Source organism: Camelus ferus, chromosome 7 (genome assembly GCF_009834535.1).
Source record: "Camelus ferus isolate YT-003-E chromosome 7, BCGSAC_Cfer_1.0, whole genome shotgun sequence".
NCBI lineage: Eukaryota > Metazoa > Chordata > Mammalia > Artiodactyla > Camelidae > Camelus > Camelus ferus.
Window position 1 is genome coordinate 7,460,156 of NC_045702.1, and position 22,900 is coordinate 7,483,055.

General features: G+C 47.4%; 1 protein-coding gene across 1 annotated transcript; it reads right to left on the bottom strand.

Moving 5' to 3' along the window:
* Nucleotides 1–2,772: 2,772 nt before the first annotated feature.
* On the bottom strand, nt 2,773–9,377 carry PAX4 (paired box 4). Its single transcript, XM_032484361.1, has 11 exons — nt 9,242–9,377; nt 7,152–7,259; nt 6,641–6,771; nt 6,130–6,345; nt 5,731–5,806; nt 5,033–5,158; nt 4,724–4,806; nt 4,347–4,416; nt 3,702–3,757; nt 3,281–3,422; nt 2,773–2,954 (listed from the first exon to the last, which is right to left on the bottom strand). Exons 2-11 carry the CDS (start codon nt 7,162–7,164, stop codon nt 2,773–2,775), a joined length of 1,095 nt encoding a protein of 364 aa, XP_032340252.1. The 5' UTR covers nt 7,165–7,259; nt 9,242–9,377.
* Nucleotides 9,378–22,900: the final 13,523 nt, after the last annotated feature.

Consider the following 22,900-nt stretch of genomic DNA (forward strand, 5'->3'; position numbering starts at 1 on the left):
CAAGTTTACCAACCATCCCATCTTTTCATTACCATTGATCCAGTCAGTTGGGCACAACAGGTACCTTCTCCATCACTGACCACTGTTTACAAGGAGCTGAAGTGATCTGCCTGTGACCAGGGCCTGTGACTAAATTCTTCAATTAGAGTAGATTCTAATGCTCACTCTTTCCACAAAACAGAGCTTCCAAAATGACTGTCATTCTTGCACTATCTTCATAACTTTGGCCTTTATCTACCTACCATCTGCCCTATTAATGTGTTTCTTGACACAGGCATTTAAGTACATTTATTTAGAAAGGGATATTTTAATCATAAAATGGAAGACCAGAATCACTTGCCATAAATAGAGTGACTATAAAAATAAATACAGTGAAAACAAAGCAATGTTATCAAATCTCAGTTAGATTTCTCTCCCCTGACCAAGGCTCAGAACCTGAGGCTCCCTTTCCCTCTGTTTAAAAAAAAAAAGTAGATTTTGTGGGAGAATATGGTTCAGTGGTAAAGCGTGTGCTTAGCATGCACAAGTCTCCAGTACTTCCATTATAAATTAATTAATTAATTTAAAAAATCTAATTACCCCTCTCCAAAAACAAACAAACAAATAAAACCAGGGGGAAAAAGTAGATTAGCCACTCTTACAGAGGTGCTAAAGACCAGGACCAGCATGAAAACTTGCTCTTTGATGCAATAAGAATTGAAAAGGAGTTGAAAAAGGAAGAATTTTCTCATTACTGACTCAGTATTATGTAAAGCAGCATCCACACAGCTCCTAAAAGTTTCACAAATACCCACAGTGATGCCTGACCCCTATTTGAGAAAAAATTGCACCATCCCATAATCAGTGCTGGGTTTTTAAGTCCACTGAGAAGAGAAGCTGAAACTAGAATATAAGAGAGATTCCGTTTGGTTAAAGGAAAATGATGTCAGGCTTCTGTATGTTTCTCCTTAAGAAACATGAAAGAATTGTGTAAAAATTTAATCCAAGAAGTGATGGTTGCTAACACTAGAGACCAGCACATCTCTTTTCCTGGAAGACATTAAGAACAGGCCAAAGACAGAGAGTGGAATACAGTCTTCAGAGATAGGACCTTGGCAGTCATTTAGTGCAGAATCCGTTCCTCGGCTTTCCATAAATACATATACACACTCAGACACATGGGCATGCATGCATGAGCCCAGGAAAACACACACACACAACACATACACACACACACACACACACACAAACACACACACACAAACACACACACACACCTTATTCCCTGTTCCCCACAGGTGGCCATCCATCCTCCACTTTAATGTGCTCAGCCATGGGGCCTCAGCTGACAGCTCCTTCCACTGCTGAGGTCAATTTTGTCACTGAGGTGAATGGCTTATTCTCAGGCCATACTGTAAAGATTGTCACCCTACAAAACCTGGCCCATTTCCAGCAGGGCCCCCAGCTTGAGGGGGAGAAGGCAGGGCAGGGGCAGGCTGTGTTCTATTACCCTTGGAATTTCACCGTAGAGCTGGGTTGTCCCATCGAACTGTCTGAGCCGATGGAAATGCGGTATAATGTTTGCTGTCCAGTATAGGAGCCATGGGCGTGTGTGACTGTTGGGCATTTGATTTGGGGCTAGTGTGAGTGAGGAGCTGAATTATTCATTTTATTTCATTGTAATTACACTTAAATAGCCACATGTGGTTGGTGGTTACTTATTGAACAGTGCAGCTCTAGAGTATTTGATGATAAATAGACATCTTGAAGGACAACTGGACCAGTGCCTGTCGCAGATGGGAGTGAGTAAACGTGCCCCCAGCACCGCCTACCCTGCTTAGCATCATCCCCAAAAAGGAAAGAATTTGGAGGGGTGAGCCCATCCCCCATTCCAAATAGCCCCTTCTTCACCCTCTTTCCCCTGTGTCCCTCTCTTTCCCTACATCCCAAGGCTTCCCAGGAGGAGGGGAAATGGAGACAATCTGGAATTTACTGCCAAGCAAACGTACCCCAGAAGCGTGTATAATGAAACAGGTAGAATATAAAAAATGGCATTTCTGCTCTGTTTGCAGCTATGCAAAAAATACATATGCCATTCAGTTGTTAATGTCTGTTTCTTAGATTAAGGAATTATTATACATTTCATTAGACGTGCTAATGGTGTGGCAGTGGTGTTGAGGTTATGTAAGAAAACCTCCTTTATTTCTTGGCAACGCATGCTGGAGGACTTAGAGGTGACATGCCATGAGGTACTCTCAGTGTGTGGATGTGTACATGTGCGAATGTGTGGGTGTACAAGCCCCCACACACCAAGACAGATACTAACATATGTAGATACATACATACATAGATAAATACAGAGATTAGCTAGATTGGATAGGTAGACAATAGGTAATATATAGTTATATAGACACATAAATAGATTAGATAGATAATAGCCAGATAGATACATAGTTACATAGATAAATAGATCAGCTAGACAGATGCATAGATACATGAAATAGACAGGTAGAAAGGTAGGTAGGTAGATATGGGGCAGATTGTTTATAATTGCTAAATATGGGGGTTGGGAGTATGAGTGCCCATGGGAAAAACATGATAAACAACAGAACTACTGCTAATTAAAAAGTATTTTTATTACTGACAACTGGAAGCCTCTTAAGATAAGAGTGAGAAATAGATGGGCATGGCCTTTCCAGCCCCTCCAATCAGTTGACACATAGGAGGGGCAAGGCCCACAGATGAGGAGACACAGAAGGAGGGAGGAGCCATGAACTGCTTGGGCAGGCAGTATCAGATCCTCCCCACCCCATCTCCTTTCCACTCTGGCCCTCCTCCCTCGTCCCAGGCCTTGCAGTGGGGAGCCAGGCCAGTGCAAGGCCTGAGGGGCACAAAGACTGGCGACCGGGGCAGTGGAATGAAAGATGGCAATGCAGCACTGAACCCAGGGAGCTCGGCTGGGGGCGGCAGGTAGCCTGGAGGGATAGAGAGAGAGTGAGCTTGGGCTTGTCACTGGCACCCTACCCCCTCGAAGTCACTGATGTGGAGAAGGGCGGGCATTGGTTCTCTACCCTGGATGGATACACTCGAATCCCAACCCCACCCCTTTTGCTGCTATGACTGTCGAGGGTAGTATAGACTGAGGGCACTGGCCTCCCCTTCTCGTGGGCCATGCAAGGAATGAGGAAAGCTGTACTGAGTTTCCTTTGATGACCCCAGCTGGAGACCCATGCCCTTCTGTGGGTCAGGGAGTCAGTCCTCCCCTCATCCTGCAGGAGGAAGACCAGGCCTGGATTCTTACCCCAGCAGGGCTTGAGACAGGCTTGTGATGGGGTGTCACTCAGACACCTGTCAGACGCTGTCCCCCAGCACAGCTGATAGCTGGAGGGACCCAAGGATTCCAGGGCAGGTAGGACTGCTGTGGACTCACTTCCAGGGGACTGCTAGAAAAATCAAGAGGAAACCTTCAGCTGCCAGTGATGTCTCCTGTTTAGCAGGACTGGGACCTCAGGGCTGCACACCCCCCACCTCCAGGCCATATCCTGAAAAACTCCAGAGGGAGCCATTCACAGAGAAGACAATGAGGATGGTGCTTTTTAGAAGCGTGCACTGTGGGGGCCCAGGGGAGCCATCAGTTCTAGCTCAGGCCTTCATTAGGAGTGGGAAAAGCGGTGAGCCCTTCAGTCTTCCCAGTTCACAAACCCCCCTCTCTTCCTGGATACCTGTGCAGAGACGATCCCTGGAGAAGCATTCAGTACAGTCAGACCTTGGGAAACACCTACAAGGTAAGAGTCAATCCACTTAGAGGGCAGAACAGGTCTGGGGAGCAGGTAGTGGCAGTGAGAGGCAGGGAGATTCTAGGAAAGGCAACAACTTCTGGCAGGAGTGGAGGAGATGAATGTTACAACCCTAAACTGCTCTCCTCCCCAAGGCAGGGTCTTGGAAGACTGGGGAAGGATTAAATCTTGGGGATGGTGAACTGGGGACAGTGCAACCCTGAAAAGCAGGGATTTCATATCCCAAGCATCTAACACAGGGTCTGGTGCATGGAAGGTACTGAGTAAATGGTGGGTGGATGGATGGATGGATGGTTGGATGGATAGGTAGGTGAGTGAATAGACAGAAGGAAGGGAAGACGGATGGGTGGAAGGAAGGGAGGAAGGAAGCAGGGAATGAAAGGTGAGTGGATGACTGGAAGGAAAGATGGATGATGGATGGGTGGAAGGAAGGAAGGATGGATGGATCGATGGGTGGATGGATGGATGGATAGATGGGTGAGTGGGTAGTTGGAAGAAAAGATGGGTGGTTGGATGGAAGGAAGGATAGGTGAGTGGATGGATGGGTGGATGGATAGGCAGAGAAATCACCTGGAAACTGCATTTCCCACTTGAGCTTCTCTTGTCGGCGCCATTTGGCTCTTCGGTTGGAAAACCAGATCTGAGGGAGAGCAGAAATAACATAGCTGGCCTCCTGACCTGGACTCAGTGCAGACCTGTCCTCATACTTGACAACCTCCCTCCCTGCTCTGGCCCTTGCTCTCTGTCTCCTTCCTCAGCACAAAGGCTTGGGGTGAGGAAGAGACGAGACAGTCAGCAGAAGGGAAAAAGAGGGTCTTGTATCATTTCTGCTCCAAACAAACCTGTCTCCACCTTCTCGCCCTCTTCCCTAGCTCACCAGAGCCCAGAGCTCTCCCGGCCCAGACTGTCCCTGTAATTTGTGCACACTTGTGGCAGAGCTCACTCACCCTCACTGTGTCCTCAGGCAGAGAGGTGGCAGCAGCTAGCTTTCCCCGGGCCACTGAATCAGGGTACTGGCCACGCTGGAACTCTGCAGAGATGGAGGCTCTCACAGCCAGGGCACGGGGAGAGGAGCAAGGCCTGTCTCTTACTTGGGCCCCACTCCCCACCTGCGACAACCCTGAACTGCCCTCCTCCCCAAGGCGGGGCAACCCACAGCCTCCAGCTCTTGGCCTTGGCCCAACAACCTCAGGGTCATTGCCTCCATGTGGCCCACCGAGCACCCTTTGGCCCACCACCCACCCCAGCCCTGACACCTTTCTCTAGTGCCTCAGCTTGTCCTGGGGAGAAGATAGTCCGATTCCGGTGGCTGGTCCCTGGGTGGGGACCCCGGGGAGCCTCAGAACCACTCTGTGGGGTGTGAGGAGCTGAAGCCAAAGCAGCTGCAAAGAGAGACAATGGCTGGTGGGGTTTGTTATGGTGATTCTCCTGGTCAAATGGAGTCCCCAAGTCTCTGGGGCTGCATGCTGGGGACAGAGTGGCTGTGAGAGCAGAGCTGCATCACTGGGGCATCTGCAATTACTTGGTGGGAGATATACTCAGTGCCATGTTGGGTGCATGCTTAGCACTTGGGGGGAGACAGCTACAAGTTTGGTCCAGGCTTGCATGATCCTACAGCACATGAAGGGTGTTCTGAGAAACTGTGAATGAAGCAGGGGGAGGGTGTGGAGGATCTGTCCTGCCTCCTCCTCAGCAGATCTTGTGAATTTAGGGGCCAGGGGAGCTGGGTTCTGTTCCAGTACCTGCCAACAACTAGCTGGTGACCTTGGGTAAGTTACTTCCCTTCCTCTGAGCCTCAATTTTTTCCTGCCGAGAGAGAATAAGACCCCCCTGCCAGGCCCTCATTGTTGTCTTATTGTGAGGGTGATCCAAGAAAGACCAGGAAAGGAATTTGAGAACTGTATAATGCTTAGATTGGGCTCTGGTCATCCTTGGAGGCAGCTCCAAGACCCACCTGGCAGCCTGAGCTGTGTCCAGGGCAGTCTCTGGTCCTCCTGTAGCGCCCGCAGGACTCGGTTGATGGAGGAGACCTGAGGGTGTGGGGTGTTGAGTGGGGAGATGGTGTACAGACACAGGGTTGCACCCTGAGGATGTTTCCCCAAGATCCTCTCTCTCCTATCTCAGTCCATACCTCGTTCCCAAGGGCAGCCTCCTCTCTCTCCCCACAAGCTTGCTTCTTCTCACCTGTCTTACCGCCACCACTTTTCAGAAGAGAAACTTCTGCATCAGAAGAGAGCCCAGGAGCCCCGCCCGCAGCCTGGGAGGCCCCATTGCCAAGTAAGAAGGGATCTTCTTCTCCATCCCTAGACAGCCTGTTTGCAAGCCCCGGTTCTGGGGCGGGCAGGGCACTTACACTGGGAGTCTTGTCTTGGGTGCAAAGCCCTTCAGCGCAGAGCTGGCGTTGGATCTCCCAGGCAAAGAGGGCTGGGCACTCACCCTTCAGCTGGGCAATTCGAGCCACCACAGGGGGTGTAGCCAAACGTGGCTTGCTTCCCCCAATCCCCTTTGGCTCCAAGGCACCTGTGCGGTAGTAACGCCCTAGGATCTTGCTCACACAGCCATTAGATACCTGGATCAGGTGAGAAGCAGGGTCAGGTAGGGCATGATGGGCAGAGGGTGAGTGTCTTTGGGACAAAAGGAAGCTACAAGGCAAAATGAGACTAACTGGACCAGGTCACAGAGTCAAGTCAAGCCTCACCTTTGGAAGCCTGCAACTCCCTACCCCAGCCCTCCAGAGGGTCTTCTAGGAAGTAGCCCAAACCCCAGAGGCCCTCAGAGTCTGCAGTAGCCCCAGACTTCCCTTCAAGGGGCCCCTTCTCCCTGCTTCTTGTCCCCACCACTAGGTGAAGCTCCCAGCACACTACCTTAAGGCTCCGTGAGATGTCGCAGGGCCGCATCCCGCTGACAGCCAGCCGCACGATCTGCTGCCGGGTGTCCAGGGGCAGGGGCCGCCCATTCACAAAGAGTCCCCCCAGCTGATTCACACTGCTGGTCCCTGGGCAGGACGAGGAGGCAGCCTCACGCCTCGTCTCCCCTCTCCCCAGCCCACCTGTGGCATGGAGGACCTCCAGCCTGGCTGCCTACCATAGAGAAAATCCTCTCCCCGGGGGACTGCTCCCCTTCTGCTCCCAGGGTCCCCCAAACATGCCATCTTCTTTGGGAGCTGGCTCATGGGTGAATCAATGCCCCCTGGCCGTATGCACTGACCCTCGTGATCTAAGGGAATCAGGTAGAGCAGGGGGAAGGGACTGGACGGAGCCCCCCCCAGAACACTGGCCAACGGCAGGTAAAACCACGTGGATGGAAGCAGAGCCCTGAGACATTCCCGCCCTCCTCACGCTAGCCTGTTCTTCCCACGTGCCCTGGGCATCTTACCGTCCTGTGGCATGCTCCAGGCTGAGCCTCCTCACCCAAGGGCAGGAACTGGAGAGACTGGGGAGGGGAGTCCCCTTGGGAGTTCCTTCTTTGTTCTTGGGGCTGAGCCTGCAACAATCGGGGGTTCTTTGGGTGAAGTCTCTTGCTTACAATGGTCTTGGGATGCAGCATTTTGTATTAGAGGGTGAGGTTTCTAAAATTTGCCCACAGTTTGGCTAAGAAAATTCAAATTCTCTTTACTAAACCATTCAGTGATGAATTAAAACACCGCAGAGCCAGCAGAGGACTGAATCTTTCTGGATGCCCTGATAAGGGCCTAGGAGGGGTCTTTCTCACACGTCCCTCATAGGAGGTCAGGGAGGTGGGAAGGGATGATGCTGTCCTTTTCCAAATGGACAACTGTTCCCTCTGACCTCTCCACCCCCCTCCCCCGCAAAGTCTTCTCAGCCCCTGGGAGATGCACTCAGACCAGGGCTCCTGCCTCCTAAGCTCAAGCTCAGTAGGGTCTAAACCAAAGCTTGGGATGTTCTGTCCAGCCGGTGGGGCATGAGGGACCAAAGATCCCAATCGCCCTGGTCCCAGGATAGAGCCAGTTTCATGGCTCTGCCTTCATTATCACAGAGCTCCAAACCACCAGCCAGAAAGCTTTCTTTAGAGCACTTCAGCAATGTCTGCTTCCTGGTGTTTTTTTATCCTCTCCAGGAAGGTCTGGGGAAACACAAGGACTCAGCTCTACCCCGAGGCATTGAGGCGCTAGTCCCACCCACTGAAATGGAGGTGAACAAAACACCTTTCTTGGCAGCTTCTCATCCGCTGGGGTTGTTGTTTCCTGTTAACCCTGGAGAGTGCTAGATCTCACATTCTCAGAAGCCAACTTGCTGGGACTAGACACTCATTCCTTCAAGTAACATTTATCAAAGGCACGTTGGAGGGAGGGAGAGAGAGGCAGGCGAGAGCTGTGTCTGACCTGCATAGAAGCCAATGTGAATACGAGGGAGTCTGGGCAACACGGGACCCAGGTCATGGGCCACCATGTCCGTCTTGCTTTCATCAGGTGGTAATGGGAGTTGAAGTTGCCTCCTTTCATGCCCGGAACCGTGGCAGGGCTGGAGGTCATCCCAGAGAGCAGCTCACTCATAGAGCTTTCCTGTAATAGCCATGCCATCTTGGCTCAGTTAACTAATCTGCAGTTATTTACTGAATAAGGTATTAATCGTGAGCACAGAGCTGGTTGCTCGGGATGAAGGGAGTAAAAAGAAAAGGGACAAGGTTTTTGCTCTCCAGGAGATTACAGGGCAACTAGGAAGAGGGGACTAGCACGGGAAACAACAGTGAACACACAAAGACTATGTCGTCCAGAGCTACTGGATAAATTCAGGAGCTAAATCGACTTTTACTCACTCCTGTCTAGGCAGTTAGAGACACATTCCCCTTATGGCTCCCATCTTTCCAGAAAGTCAGAAAGGAAGGCAGAGGTTTCTCCAGCAAGATAACTGAGGCACAAATTTGGATTCCCACAAGTCAGGGGCCACCCAGGGAGTAAAGCTCAAGGAGGTTCAAAAGCCGAAATTTCCAGCTTCTAATCCTGAGGCTCTTTCTCTGCCTCCATTCCTGTGATACATTCGTGTAATTGCCACCAAGGCAGTGGAAAGAGTCAATCCAGGGATGTGAAGGGCTAAGCCCAGGACAGTGCAAGTGGTGGGGGTAGAGGGGAGGGGGAGCTCAGAAAATCAGTCAAACCCTGAATCCTTGAGAAAACTGTGTCTCTGCTGAATAACCAGAGCTCAGAGGAGCTGTGGGGACTCAGGTTCAATATCCAAAACAAACTGATCTCCAAAATAAAAACATCATGCGCCAACTCACAGACAGAAACCCCATTCCCAGTAGCTGCACCAGGCATTTCCAACATTCATACTAACTTGTCTAATAAAAGAACTGGTCCTCAGAAGGTGAGAAAGCAGGAGAAGGGGCTGAAGGGGCAGGAGGGTGGCAGTGGCAAAAACAGAGGAGGAGAGAGGTTGGCTTGGCCACACAAAGACATGGAGACAGCATGGGAGGCAGAGCAGACAATGAGGCTGCCGGTGAGCTACCTGTGTGCAGGCAAGGAGGTGAGAGCTTCCGTGGGAGGGTCTCAGTCTCCTAATCTGGGCTCCTGAGACCCCTGCCGGCTCCAGGGATGGTGGTGGTCCGATCCTGGTAACAGCCTCCACTCTGCTCCTGCTTCAGTCCTGCCAGAGGGTCCAGAGCTACAGAGAGCCTGTGCTCAGGAGCAGAGGGCAGCCTTCTGGGAGCAGCCAGTGATGTCACAGGCCATGAGCAGAGGAGAGAGGAGGAGGGAGGTGTGTATGGGGCTGACTGACACTGGCCCTGAGACAGGGCAAACCACAGCCAATGACCCACTGTGTCCGTCCGCGGGAAGTCCTCAGAGCCCACCTTGCATCTGCCTGCCCTCCTGAAGCAGGTACAGAGCTTCTCTCAAAGCAGGCTCCCTGGACCCTGAGTGCACCCACTCAGGGGCCAGCGCTCCCGAAGGGAATGCAGAATGAGGAAGATGGGGAATTGCAGATTGTGTTTGCAAGGCTTTGAATGCACAGAAGCCCAAAGGCAACTTCCATAACTAGAGACACAGCTTCCTAGCCAGAATGCATATGCCTGGTTCTGGGTCAACTCCTGGGTTCTATGTGTATTGCTAAAAAGATAAATGAGTATATAGACCAACACCTAAATACTGACCAACTCGGCTCATAAATCTGTGGGAGAATGAGGGTACCTGTAGAAGAGAGTGTGTCACTTGCTCCCATTCTCCCAGAGTGTCCTCACCAACTCTCCAACTGGCTCCTTGACTGAGGTGATGCCCAGGGCAAATTCTTGCCTGGAAACTGGGGGACCCTGGACTTGATAGCACTGACAACAGTGGCGGTCGGGGGGGGGGGGGGGGAATGAGCCTCCTAGGGGAGTCCGGATGCAGGTGGGGTGTTTAGGAGGAGGTATGCAGCCTGCTTTTCATTCTTCCATCTCTAGAGTTACCGGGCTCCATTCTACCGGGGATTTGGTACTTTTAGACTCTAAGCTATGAATGGCAATCCTGTTTCCGCAGAGGACACCACAAGTTGTCCGGATCACTGCTGGGGTGGAGGGCCCAGGACCTGGAAGGGAAACAAAGGCCCCAGTGCATGGAAGCTCTGTTGCCACTATGATCTTGGGCAGATCTTTTGTGAAGGAGCCAAGACAGAAAGCCCATCCCATACCTTGGATTCTGTGAAACCCTCTCAGAAGTCAGGCTGAAGGTAAGCAGGGTGTGGTGCTGTAAGATTAGACCCAGAGCGGGGAAGAATAGGTTTCAGGGGTAAATGCTTTGGTTTGGGGGGTGCAGGGCAGTGGGTGTTGTATGTTCAGCTTGATCCTAGGGTTGGGAACTCCTGTTCTCAAAGCAGGGCCAGTATATCACAGAAGTGAGTTTTCTAGCTCACCCTGACACATCTGTCCTCCTTTGCCAGCCTTCTCCAGCATCCTCAGACTAGCCCAGAGCTCCGGGGAATAGGGGAGACCACAGTAGCTGGTTTCAGCCCCAGGGGCAGGATAGCACATGCCCAGGGGCTCTAGAGCTCCTTCAATCCCAGGGCACCTGGGACTGTGGTCACTCTACTTAGCCATGCCTGGGTGAGAGGAGGTCCCAAGGAAGGTATGGGTAGCCCTGCTCTTAGTCCTCCTTTCCTGCCTCATCTCTTGCCCCCAGTTTGCCCCTGCATCTGGGGGCCGAAGTCTCCATGTCCAGACCCACTGTTCCCATAGACAGCTGTGTGAGGGTGGAGATAGGTGTATCAGGGGGAGAAGGGACAAGACCTGGCAGATGGTGGTGGCAGCGATTTCCCCCATAAACTACCCTCTCCCCCCTCCTTTACAACGCACTCTTGGGTCTGAACAAACAGAGGCTTTAGACCCAGAGGTGATAGGGGAGGGAGAAGAGAGGAAGGGCCCTGGCAGGGGGGCCTGGCCAGCCCAAAGGCTCAGCCATTCAGCCCTCTGCCCAACGCATCAGACTGTTTGAGGAGCAAATATCTGCCTTCACTGTCTGACTCTCTCAACCTCCCCGATCGGCCTTGGGGCTAATTGTCCCTCATTAGCTGGGCCCAGGTCCCAGGCTGCCGCCAGCCCCCGCCATCTGCTCACAATTATACATTAACTCAGAGGTCTTGCCACCCGCCAGCCAGGCTTTGCGCCCCTCTCCAGGCTGGCCATGGCCATTCCTGCTTGTCCCTCACCCTCGTTGTAGAGCCCTGACCACTGGCTTCTTCTGCCCTTGGGAGCCCCTGGTACAAAGCCCTGAGGCTATGGGAAAAGATCTGTCCTCAGGAGAAGCGGATGGAGTTCCCCTGCCCTCCTCACGGGGCCAGCAGACAAGACAAGCTCGTGCGTAAAGCTGGAGAGGGCAGGGCGCAGCCAGGGCAGACACTGGGCGGCTCTGCTCTGACCCCTCTTCGAGGGCTTTGGGCACTCCCTGGGGGAGGCGACGCCAGTTCCAGGCTGTTTCCGCCCCTCCCTGTGGCACCTCTGAGTGGGCTGTGGGGCTCTGGCTCCCTTCTTCCTTCACTGCAGCGAGCCCCATCTCCTGCCAGCTCTCAGCTTTCTAGAGCGCACGGGCCACCTCGCCAAAACAGCTGTCAGCATGTGCCTCCAAGTTTAAAGTCAAAGTCGACTCTGGTTATAAGAATGTGAGGAATCTTCAAGTTCCCTGGATATTCCTAAGCTTGGAGCTGAAGTTGCAAGCTCAACGCAGCCACCCAACTCTCCCAGCCCAGACCCTAATCGAACATCTACAAATTCCTGCGCTTTTCTGCTCAGCTTTGAAAATGCAGGCTGCCCGGCTCCCTCCCTCTGAACGTGCCAGGAGGGAATGGCGAGCACTTCCTCCCAACTGCCTTTGAACTAGGGACACAGAAGGCGCCCCAGCTTTCCCTCTTTTTTACCGTGAGCCCCTCACCTCTGAGCTCAACCCTCCTCATGTTTCTCTCAGGACTAGGCTTTGCCAGGTGTGGTGGTGAGTCTGCACTCCCCTAGACAACCCGCAGCAAGCTGGGGTCCAGGAAGCCTGGAGAGGAAACCTGGGGGCATGGGAAGGGCAGGCGAGGAAGAGCCCAGCTCAGAGCTGCCAGGTCTTGTACTGTGGGCCTCAGACCACAGGGCACGGGGCGGCCAGAGAATGCTCTTCCAGCCACCTGTGGAGAGTGCGCCCTTGGGTCTGCAAACGCACCAGCTTTGCCCGAGGGGAAAGGGCTGTGTCCTCACTGGACTTTTCAGACCAGCCTGGTGACCCCAAGACCCATCTGTTCCCTGGGGACAGCCAGCTCTGCACTCTGCACACTTCCCCACACCATCCTGCCCCACTTTTCAGTGGGTAGAGGATCTGGGGAGGCAGGGAGCAGTCCATTTTTAAAAATATTTTAATGACCTACTGTAGAGCTCAGGGAACTATATTCAATTTCTTGTAATGAGCTATAATGGAAAAGACTCTGAAAATATATTTACATATATGTATGTAGGTATATGCATAACTGAATTGCTTTGCTGTACACCTGAAACTAACATTGTAAATCGACTACACATCACTTAAAAAATAAGAATTGAAAAATATTTTAATGAACTTTATTTTTTAGAACAGTCTTAGATTTACAGAGAAATTTTAAAGATGATACAGGGGGTTCCCATACACCCTATCCTGATTTCCCCTATTATGAACATCTTACCTTAGTATTTGTTATAATTAATGAACCAATATTGATATGCTGTTATTAACTAAAGTCCAGACTTTATTCAGATTGCCTCAGTTTTCCCCTAACATTCTCTTTCTGTTCCAGAACCCCATCTAGGTCAGCTCATTTAGTCACCAGGTATCCTGAAGCTCCTCTTGACTATAACAGCTTCTCAGATTTTTCTTTTTTTTGATAACCAGGAAACTTTTGAGGAGTCAGGCATTTTGTAGAACATCCCTCATTTGGGATTTATTTGGTGTTTTTTTCCTGATTAGACTGGGCTTCTGGGTTTTGAGGAAGGAAGACAGAAAAAGGGAAAGTGCTGTTCCCATCACACGACATTAAGGGTACGTGCTGTCAACATGACTTACCTCTCTGCTGCTGTTGACCTTGAGCGCCTGGCTGAGGGAGTGTTTGTTGGTTTCTCTACTGAAGTTACCTTTCCCTGCTCCTTTCCACACAGTCCTTTTTGGAAGTCCTACAGACAACTCACACTTGAGGAGTGGAGAGTTATGCTTCACCTCTTTGAGGATGGAGTCTCTACATTGATTTTGGGTCTCTTCTGCACAGGAGAGTTTTTAACTGCTCTCCCATTTATTTGTACAATAATCTATGTATGTCAATATGGACTTATAGATACGTATTTTATTCTTTGGATGATTATCCAACATACCACTTAATTTTGTTCCTCAAATTGTCCCAGCTTTTGTCACTGGGAGCTCTTTCAGTGGGCTCCTGTGTCCCTTTGGCACGCCCCCACTATGGTGGGGTTAGGTTTTTGCTTTGTGTGTTTGTGTGTGTGTGTGTGTGTGCGCGCGCGTTTGAGTACATCCTTACTTTCTGATACTGCCAGATGCTCCAGGCTTATCTTGTACATTTCCTGCCCAGTCCCACAATCCACCATTTCTCAAGGAGCTCTGGTACCTTTTGTTGGAGAAGAGTATGAGAAACAAACACCTGGGCACTAGGTGTGCTTTCTGCTACTTGGGGTGTCAGTGCTTCTGGGTTCTCTCAGCTGACAGAGCAAATAATACAGGTGTGTACTAACCCATATATATAGACATACCTATAAACAGCTCTGTACGTAACCATTTGTATCTGTATTAACCCAAACATGAGTTCACACAGTTGTCTCCAACTCTAATCCATTATTACATGGATCATTCTAGTTTCCTGCCTTGCTTATCTGGAAACTCTGTACAACTCTTAGGTACAACTTATTTTACCTTTAGTCTTACAGACGCCACTCATTTCCAAAGTTACTTGAGTTAGCATCTTTTTCCCCCGTTCACTTCACTGAAGCTGTTTTATACTTTTGCAATATGGTTAGATTATATATATACCACAACTTCTTACCAGTCATCTTTCGATGGACATTTAGGTTTTTTCCATGTCTTGGCTATTGTAAATACTGCTGCTATGAGCATTAGGGTGCATGTATCTTTTTGAATTGGAGTTTCCTCCAGATATATGCCCAGGAGTGGGATTGCTGGATCATATGATAAGTCTATTTTAAGGTTGTTTTTTTTTAAAGGAATTTCCGTATAGTTTTCCATAATGGCTGCACCAAACTACGTTCCCATCAACAGTGTAGGAGGGCTCCCTTTTCTCTACACCCTCCAGCATTCATCATTTGTGGACTTTTTTGTGTGTATGTGGACTTTTTAATGATGGCTATTCTGACCAGTGTGAGGTGATACTTTATTGCAGTTTTTATTTGCCTTTCTCTGATAATTAGCGATATTGAGCATCTTTCTGTGTGCCTATTGGCATCTGTATGTCTTCATTGGAGAAATGTCTGTTTAGGTCTTCTTTGACATTGTCTTTTCAAGAACAGAAGTTTTTAATTGTAATGAAGTTCAGCTTATCAATTATTTCTATTATGGATCATGTCTTAGGTGTTGTATCTAAAAAGGTATGACCTTACCCCTAGACTTTAATTTTTAGAGAAGTTTTAGGTTCACAGCAAAACTGAGATAAAGGTACAGAGATTTCCCATATGCCCACTGCCCCTACACATGCATAGCCCCCCTCCTTTTTAATATCTCCCATTTGTTTGATGAATCTAAGCTGTAAGTTTTATTGATCTTATTCACCAAGTTGAGGAAGTTCCCCTCTATTCCCAGCCTGGTGAGAATTTTTATCCTGAATAGGTATTGAATTTTGTTAAATGCCCTCTCTATACAAATTGATATGATTTTTTTTTCTTTAACCTGCTGATATGATGGATTATACTGATTGATTTTTTTCAGTGTTGAACTAGCTTTGCATACGTGGAATAAACTCACTTGGTCATGGTGTATAATCCTTTTTATACATTGTTGGCTACAACTTATTAATATTTTGTTGAGGATTTTTTCATCTATGGTCATGAAACATTGGTGTTCAGATTTCCTTTCTTATAATATCTTTATCTCTTTTGGTATTAGGGTAATTAACACTGGTCTCAGAAAATGAGTTCGTAAGTGTTCCCTCAGATAGCCTGCTCTGAGAATGAGGGCAGGAGTTGTCAAGGAAGTGTAACTCAACTCCTGTACAACATCCAGGACTGTCTAGCTCAGTAATTATTAAAACTTAGTATTATGTTGTAATTGTTATCACTACTATTGCTACCACTATTACGTGCCAGTAGGTAATGCTATTATCTATTGACTGAGTTGACTATTTCCAGCCTAGGACATTCCCATCCCCATCCTTGCTGCCCTAATTCTGTACTCCTGTTATTTCTGTCTCTCTGCTTCTTCCACTGACCCTCTTGGTCTCTGGCTCATTAAGCCTGTTATATGAAAGTCCCTCTCTGACCTAAAGTTACCTTACCTGGAGGTGGTGGGTGGCTATCTTTTGGCTGCCTTTGAAATAGATGTAAACTTTTGCATTTTTGAAAGGGAAGAGAATGAGGAACATAAGCCATTGATGATCCAAGGTCTTTGCCTGTATGCTTTCTGAAAGGTGGGGGATCTTGGCCTTGGTCTCACTATAGAGTGAAAGGGGACTATGCTGTTTTAATTTAATCTAGTTGTTACCAAAACTATGTCTGTAACAGGTCCTACGTGGGAAAGCTCAGTGCTCCAGCTGGGGTAACTTTCCACTGATTACCAGACCCAAAGGCAATAGAGAAGAAAGCTCCTCCCCGAAGATAAGGTTCTTACCTCTGTCCCAGGAATCCAGAGCTCCTCATCTTTACTGTGCCCACAAAGGACCCCAAATAACTCCTGCTCAGCCCAAAAGAAGTCACTGTGCTACCCAGAGGACAAGCTACATAAAGACAGGTAATTATAATCAAGCCTCTTACTATCTCTGGCTTGGCATCATCAAACACAATAACGAGACTGAATGGTCCATGTCCCAGGTTTCATCATCAGCCCACCAACCCTCAGCTCACCTAATTTCTTCCTATTGGCCCCCAGGTCCACTTCTCTTCTTACTTTCTCAAATCTTGGCTACCTGAAATCAATTATTCAGTCTTCCCTGGACTGCTCCACATTTCTCTCCTTCTTTCTTTTTCTGGAAAAAAAGTTCAACCTTAATGTTTCATGGAAGCTTTTTGTTTACTTTCTGATTCTCTTTTCTTCTCCCACCATCCAGCATTTAGACCATTCAGTGAAAGCCCTGAGTTTTTACATTCACTATGCCCATTTCTCTTCAGTCTCCTGGTCCTTGTGTTCGTTCACTTAGTCTTATTTTTATTTCTCGTAACTTAATGTATAATAATAATTATTTCAATCAAACAGTGTTTAGAGACAACGCTGGCTAGAGCTGCTTGACCTCAGCCACTGGGATGGGTCACTTGGGAGCCTGGGAGATGGAGGCGGCCCCGCAGGGTCTGCACGCGGGCTCCCCCTGCAGCCCGCCCAGTGCTCTGCGTTTGGTAGCGACACAGTTGTGGTAGTAGTTGTCCTTAACCCAGGCTTCCTTCATCACGTCTCCCCAGAGAGCCTGAGCAGTTTGACTGGCAGGGAATCAGCATCAGGTCAGAAGGGGCAAAGAAGGTGCAGGCCTGGGGAAAACTTGGCAGCTGCGAGGGCTCTGAGCCGCCAGCTCCGCTTCCAACCCCGAATCCCTCGATATCCGCTTCCACCACGGCGAGTCTGACTCCCTCCAGGGATGGAATTGAAAAGACACGCTCCAGAACCCAACAGAGTAAAATCCTTTGGGTGTTATTGCCACTGTTAAGGAAGCTGGGTTTGAGAATAGAATTCTTCTTTTTTCAGGAGAAAACAAGGAATTTATTTTAAAGCACCCAGTAAAGTATCAGTCAAATTATCTAACATAATTGCCCAAAGGTACTAATCTTAGTAACTCAGAAAAAAATTAGAATTCTGTTGGATCAGTAATAAAGAATGCTGAGTTTAGCTCTGGTATTTTCTTTTCTTTTTACATTGTGTGAAAATATACTCCACATAAAGCTTACCATAAGCATTTTTACGTGTATAATTCAGTGGCATCAAGTACACTCACAATGTCGTACAACCATCATCACTCTCCATTTCCAGAATTTTTCATCACCCCAAATTCAGCACACACTAAACAATAACTCCCTTTTCCTCACTCCCTCCAACAGTTGGACCTTTATGGTCCTTCCTGTCTCTATTAATTTGCCTTTTCTAGGTGCCACATGTAAGTGGGATCATATAATATCTGTTCTTTTGTATCTGGATTATTTCATTTAGCATGATGTCTTTGAAAAGGAAGTCCTTATGCATGCTTCCACTTCCCTTTATCACTCTGGTCTCAAAAAATTACAGCTATTTTTGGAGCTATTGGTGGAGACTTGGGTTTGAATGGAGGTGTCAGTCTGTGAGCCTTGGGCAATAAAGGAGATGTCAGGGTAGAGGCAAAGCAAGTCTATAAAGAGCAGACTCTCCTTAGAGTTCCAAGTGCACATTTCTTGAGTCCTGGGAGAGCCCCAGTTGAGAGAGAAGACAAGGCAAGAGGATTTCTTCAGCCAGCCCACAGGGATACCAAGAAATTCAAATAGGAAAATGACAGCTTGTCTCTCTCCTCCAGATGCTGGGGTTTCTCTGTACTGGAGGGTGAATCCTCTGAGCTCTGGTCTGCTTGGAGAGGTGACATGGAGGTAGGGGCAAAATAGAGGAATTAAGATGCCCAAGTGAGTCCTGCCTCCTAGCTTCTATGTTCTTCCTCTCCTAATCCACTGGCATCTTTTAGAAATGTATGGAGTGGGAGTGAAAGGGGAAAGTTTGAAATAGGAGGAAGTAGTATGCGGGAAGGGAACAAGAAAGAGACGACATGGGAAAACCTATCCTCTTGATTGCCTGGCGTCTTCTGTCCTGCCCCATCAAGAGACAGTGGGAAGATACCACCGGTGAGTGTGAGGGGAGCATATTGCGTAGAAAAATTGAGATTTAGGCCAAATTCTGCTACTTATTTGTGGTGGGACCTCAGCTTTCTAATGAATAGAAATAGTTCACCTGTTTCTTTTTGTCATGGGGTGATGTATTAATTTGCTACAGCTGCTGTAACAAAACACTACAAACTGAGTGGCTTAGACAATAGACAATTATTGTCTCGTGGTTCTGGAGGCTAGAAGTCTGACATTAAAGTGTCAGCAGGGCCATGCTCCCTCTGAAGGCTCTAGTGAAGGAACTGTTCCAGGTCTTTCTCCTAGCTTCTGGTAGGTAGTTCACTGGCTTGTGACTCCAATGTTCACATGACATTCTTCCTGTGTGTGTGTGTGTGTGTGTGTTCAAAGAAGGCATTCTTTTCATTAGGACAGTAGTCATTGAATTAGGGGCCCACCCTACTCCAGTATGACCTCATTGTAACTCAGAGGGTTACATCTACAATGATCCTACCTCCCAAATACAGTCACATTGTAAGTTACTGGGGTTGAGAGCTTCATCATATGATTTTTTTTTGGGGTGGGGGAGATACAGTTCAACCCATAACATGAATGATTCCATTGTTTTAATTAGCACCTTTCCTATGGGAACCTCAGCACTGAGGTCTGAAGAGAGATAACCATGCCCCTCCAAGCCACATACCAAGAAGGGAGCATCTTCTGCTCTATCCTGTCCTGTCTGGTTTCAAAGATGAGTTCCTACACTGTTTCATGGTGGGGGGGTGGGTGGACTCCAGAGCAAGCACTCAGCAAGGCAATCATTCTCTCAGCTCTCACCAACATGTCATTTCTCCTGAAACCCTCACTGCAACTTCTTCTTTGTGGACCATTCCATGGGGCCAAGACCACTTTGTGCTGATTGTCATGTTCTTGTTAATGCTTTTAGATCTCATTTTAGGTTTATCCTGTCTCTCCCCAGAATTTCTAGGCCCCAGGGTAAGGATATCAGGAGCTGTCCAAGGTCCATCTGATAAACAAGTCCTCAAGTTAACTGGCTGCCACCTGCCTACGCCTCTACCACCCTATGACATCCAGAATATGTGAGCTTGGGTAGAGAAAGAGCCTGTGGGCCAAGTACTGGGCTTGCCCTGCCAACAAGGCCTCTGCTGGGCAGCCAGAGGGCAGTGTTGGCTCCCTACTACCTGGGAGGATGGAATCCCTGTGGGAACAAAGGTGCTAGAAACGAGGGCTGGGGCTGGGACCAACAAGGACTATAAATACAAATCCCTTCCTTAAAAATCACTCCCAGGACTTCCAAACCTTCTCAGGTATACTCAGCTCTGTCTTAACCCAGGGAGCTTAGAGGGGACTCCCTCTGATAGCTACTTTGTAGAAACAGAACTTTTCTAGGGAGAGAAAAGACAATCAAGTTGGATAAAAGAGAAGAAAATTACCCAAGGTGCTAAATAACAGTTTCTGTGGGAGGAACACAGAGAATTGTCACAGTGGCTCCAAACAATGACTCATCCAGCCCAGCATTTTGTTTCAAGGACTGAAATAAAAAGATCATCTGATGGGGAAAATAAAAGATGGGTGGGCAAAAGGCCTTGCGAGATAAGAAAAAATGAGCAGATAAGGTGAATGTTATTATTAAATGTTGCTAAAAGGAAGTCTTTGACAATGACTTCAGCCTCTGTGTGGGGTGGGATGGCCTCTAAAAGGCTCCAAAAGCATGCCCATGAATAGACTGACAGAAGGACACCTTGAATTTAGGAGTCAAATAGACCTGGGTTGGAATCCTGTCCTCCTGAGCCTCAGTTTTATTGCCTTTACAATGGAAACATTTCTCCCGTGGGACTATTACAGCAATTTCATGAGGTAATATGGTAATATATCAAACTGGCCACACTCTGCAGCCCTTATAGATTTTAGTAAAGCCTTGTACTTTCATTAGCCCCCATGAGAGAGAAGCAATTTCAGGAGAAGACATAAGGGAATGAACTGAACTCCAACACTCTCTCTCTCTGGGGAACTGTAATCCCAAATGGCTCTGTGTTTTATCGTTTACTTTGGTGTATTCAGGCCCCCTTTGCTAGGCCAAGGGTGTTTAATCATAATGTGTTTGCTTTTAGTATGGGGGAAGAGACAACTTCATTTAGGAATATGGAGAAGTCATGAGCAAGAAGGAAGGTGAATGGGAGGAAGAGAAGAAGGAGACGGGAACTGAACAAGTAGGGGGATCTCTATAGCAGTAAACACTAGGGTGGCCGCACACATTTTCCCATTTGTCTGTCATGGCTAGGAGGAGGAACTTGGTCTCACATCTTAGAAAAGAGCAGGCTGGAACTCTAACTTCCTCAGAATTCCATGGGTTTCCCAGGAAGAAAAGCCATCCTAACTCTTCCAGGGGAACTCACAAACACCGAGATGGAAAAGTCTAAATTTATAGGTAAAATGTGCCAATGTCCTCATGTTTGCCCCTAAATCTGGGAATCCAGAGTTCAGGAGAACACAGTGAGGGGGTAACTCTTCGGCAGAGGTTGGGTTCCAAATGAATTAGTAGGAACTAGGCTGCTTGAAGAATAAAGAGTTTTACTCTTCCAGGGCCTTAGGACTTTGATTTTATCACTTAGTTTACAATGGAGAATTTCTAAGCTCTGGGAGCAGGAGACTATTCCAAGGTTAGATCCTCTCTAAATCTCCTACTGCATTTTGGATCAGGATAGCATTGAAATGGCTAAAATCCCAAGAAATGACTTGAGGGAAGACCCCCCCAAACCGATGTCATAGTACCTCTTGAAATTGTTGCTATACATGTGAAAGGCAAAATAATAAAGCTCCTAGAAGATAATATAGGAGAATATCTTTATGACCAAATGCCAGTTACATATATTTAAAAATGCTTAACCTCATTAGAAATCCAGGAAATGCAAATTAGGGCCCTGATGAGTTACTAGGGCATATCTACCAAAATGATTGGAAATTAAAAAGACCGATAATAAATGTCTGTGAGACTATGGAATAATTAGAACTCTCATGTACTGCTGGAGGCAGTCTAAATTGGCACACCCACTTTGGAAAAAGTTTGGCATTATCTACCAAAGTTAGAGATATTTATAACCTATGACCTCTAGATACCCCCCACAGAAATGTATGTTCCTGAATGTTTATTAATAATAGCTAAAAACTGGACACAGTCCTGTTCCTGACACTATTTCTGTATATTAAACCATTTCAAACTTAGAAGCATAAAACCACCACTGTTTTTATTGCACTTTTGGATTCTATGGGTCAGGAGTTCAGAAAGGGTTTAGAGGGGATTGCTTGTCTCAGCTCCACAATGTCTGTGACCTCTGCTGGGAGACTCAAAGGCTGTGACTCAGTGGTGAGGGGCTGGAATCATCTAAAGGCCTTTTCCTCATCCGTCTGGCTGCCGATGTCAGCTGTTGGCCAGGAACTCAGCTGAGGCTGTTGACTGTCACACGTGAACGCAGCCTCTCCACGTTGTAATTTAGGCTTTCTCCCAGCGTGGTGGCTGGGTTCCAAGTGCAGCATCCCCAGAGAACAAGGCGGGAGTGCAAGGCATATTTTATGAAGTGACTTACGAAGTCATTTTTGCTGCACTCTGTTGATTAAGGCAGAGCAATGGCTTTCAAGGAGAGGGAACATAAATTCCACCTTTTAATGGGAGGAATGTTGAGGTAACTTTGTAAAAAGAACATGTGTGTTCAGAGATATTTCTTTTTATTTTTAAAAGCTTTGGGGGGGAGGTAATTAGGTTTGTTTATTTGTTTATGTATTTTTAAATGGAGATACTGGAGACTGAACCCAGGACTTTGCACATGCTAAGCACATACTCTACCCCTAAGCTATACCCTCCCCCCTGAAAGATAGTTCTGTGATCATCTTTGGAAAATACAATCTGCCAATATCCATCAACAGTAGAATGGATAAACCTATTGTGGTATAGTCATTGTGATGGAATATTATACAGCAATGAAGAGGCACAAACAACAGCTACATGAAATAACGTGGATGAATCTCACCCACATAATGTTGAGCCAAAGAAGCCACATGAAGGAATACATATTGTTTAATTCCAGCTATAAGTTTTTTAAAAAGCAAGCAAAATTATAGTGTTTTGAGATACATGCTTAAGGAGAGCAGCAATTAATAGGACAGTTTCTGGGGATGCTGGCCATTCATTTTTTTGCCTTGGGTGATAATTACATTGGTGTTCACTTTGTGATAGATCATTAAGCTGTGTATTTTGTTTTGGGGGCACTTTCCTGTGTCTTACATTTCACCATAAAAAATGGGTAAGAAATTAATCATTAATCTTCTGGTACTGAGAACTAAGATTATTTGAAAAAGAACTCACTATGAGCTTTAGAAAAGATACCCAGCAAACCAACAGAACATTAAACTCTGTTTCCATCTCTAAAAATTCTGTTGGGTTATTTGTACTGTATACATGTCTTCTTACCTTGTTATAATCAATAGGCAAAAAGATTTCATGTCCTGTCTTTTATACTGCACTATAAAGATAGTTTACATACATGTCATTTTTAAAAGCTACTTGCTATTTCATTGTTTACATATTATAAGTTTTTTTAGCTAGTTTCACATCTTTGGGACTATGAGTAATTCCAAATTCTCTAGATCATCATCAACAACTTTAGAAGGCTCTTATACAT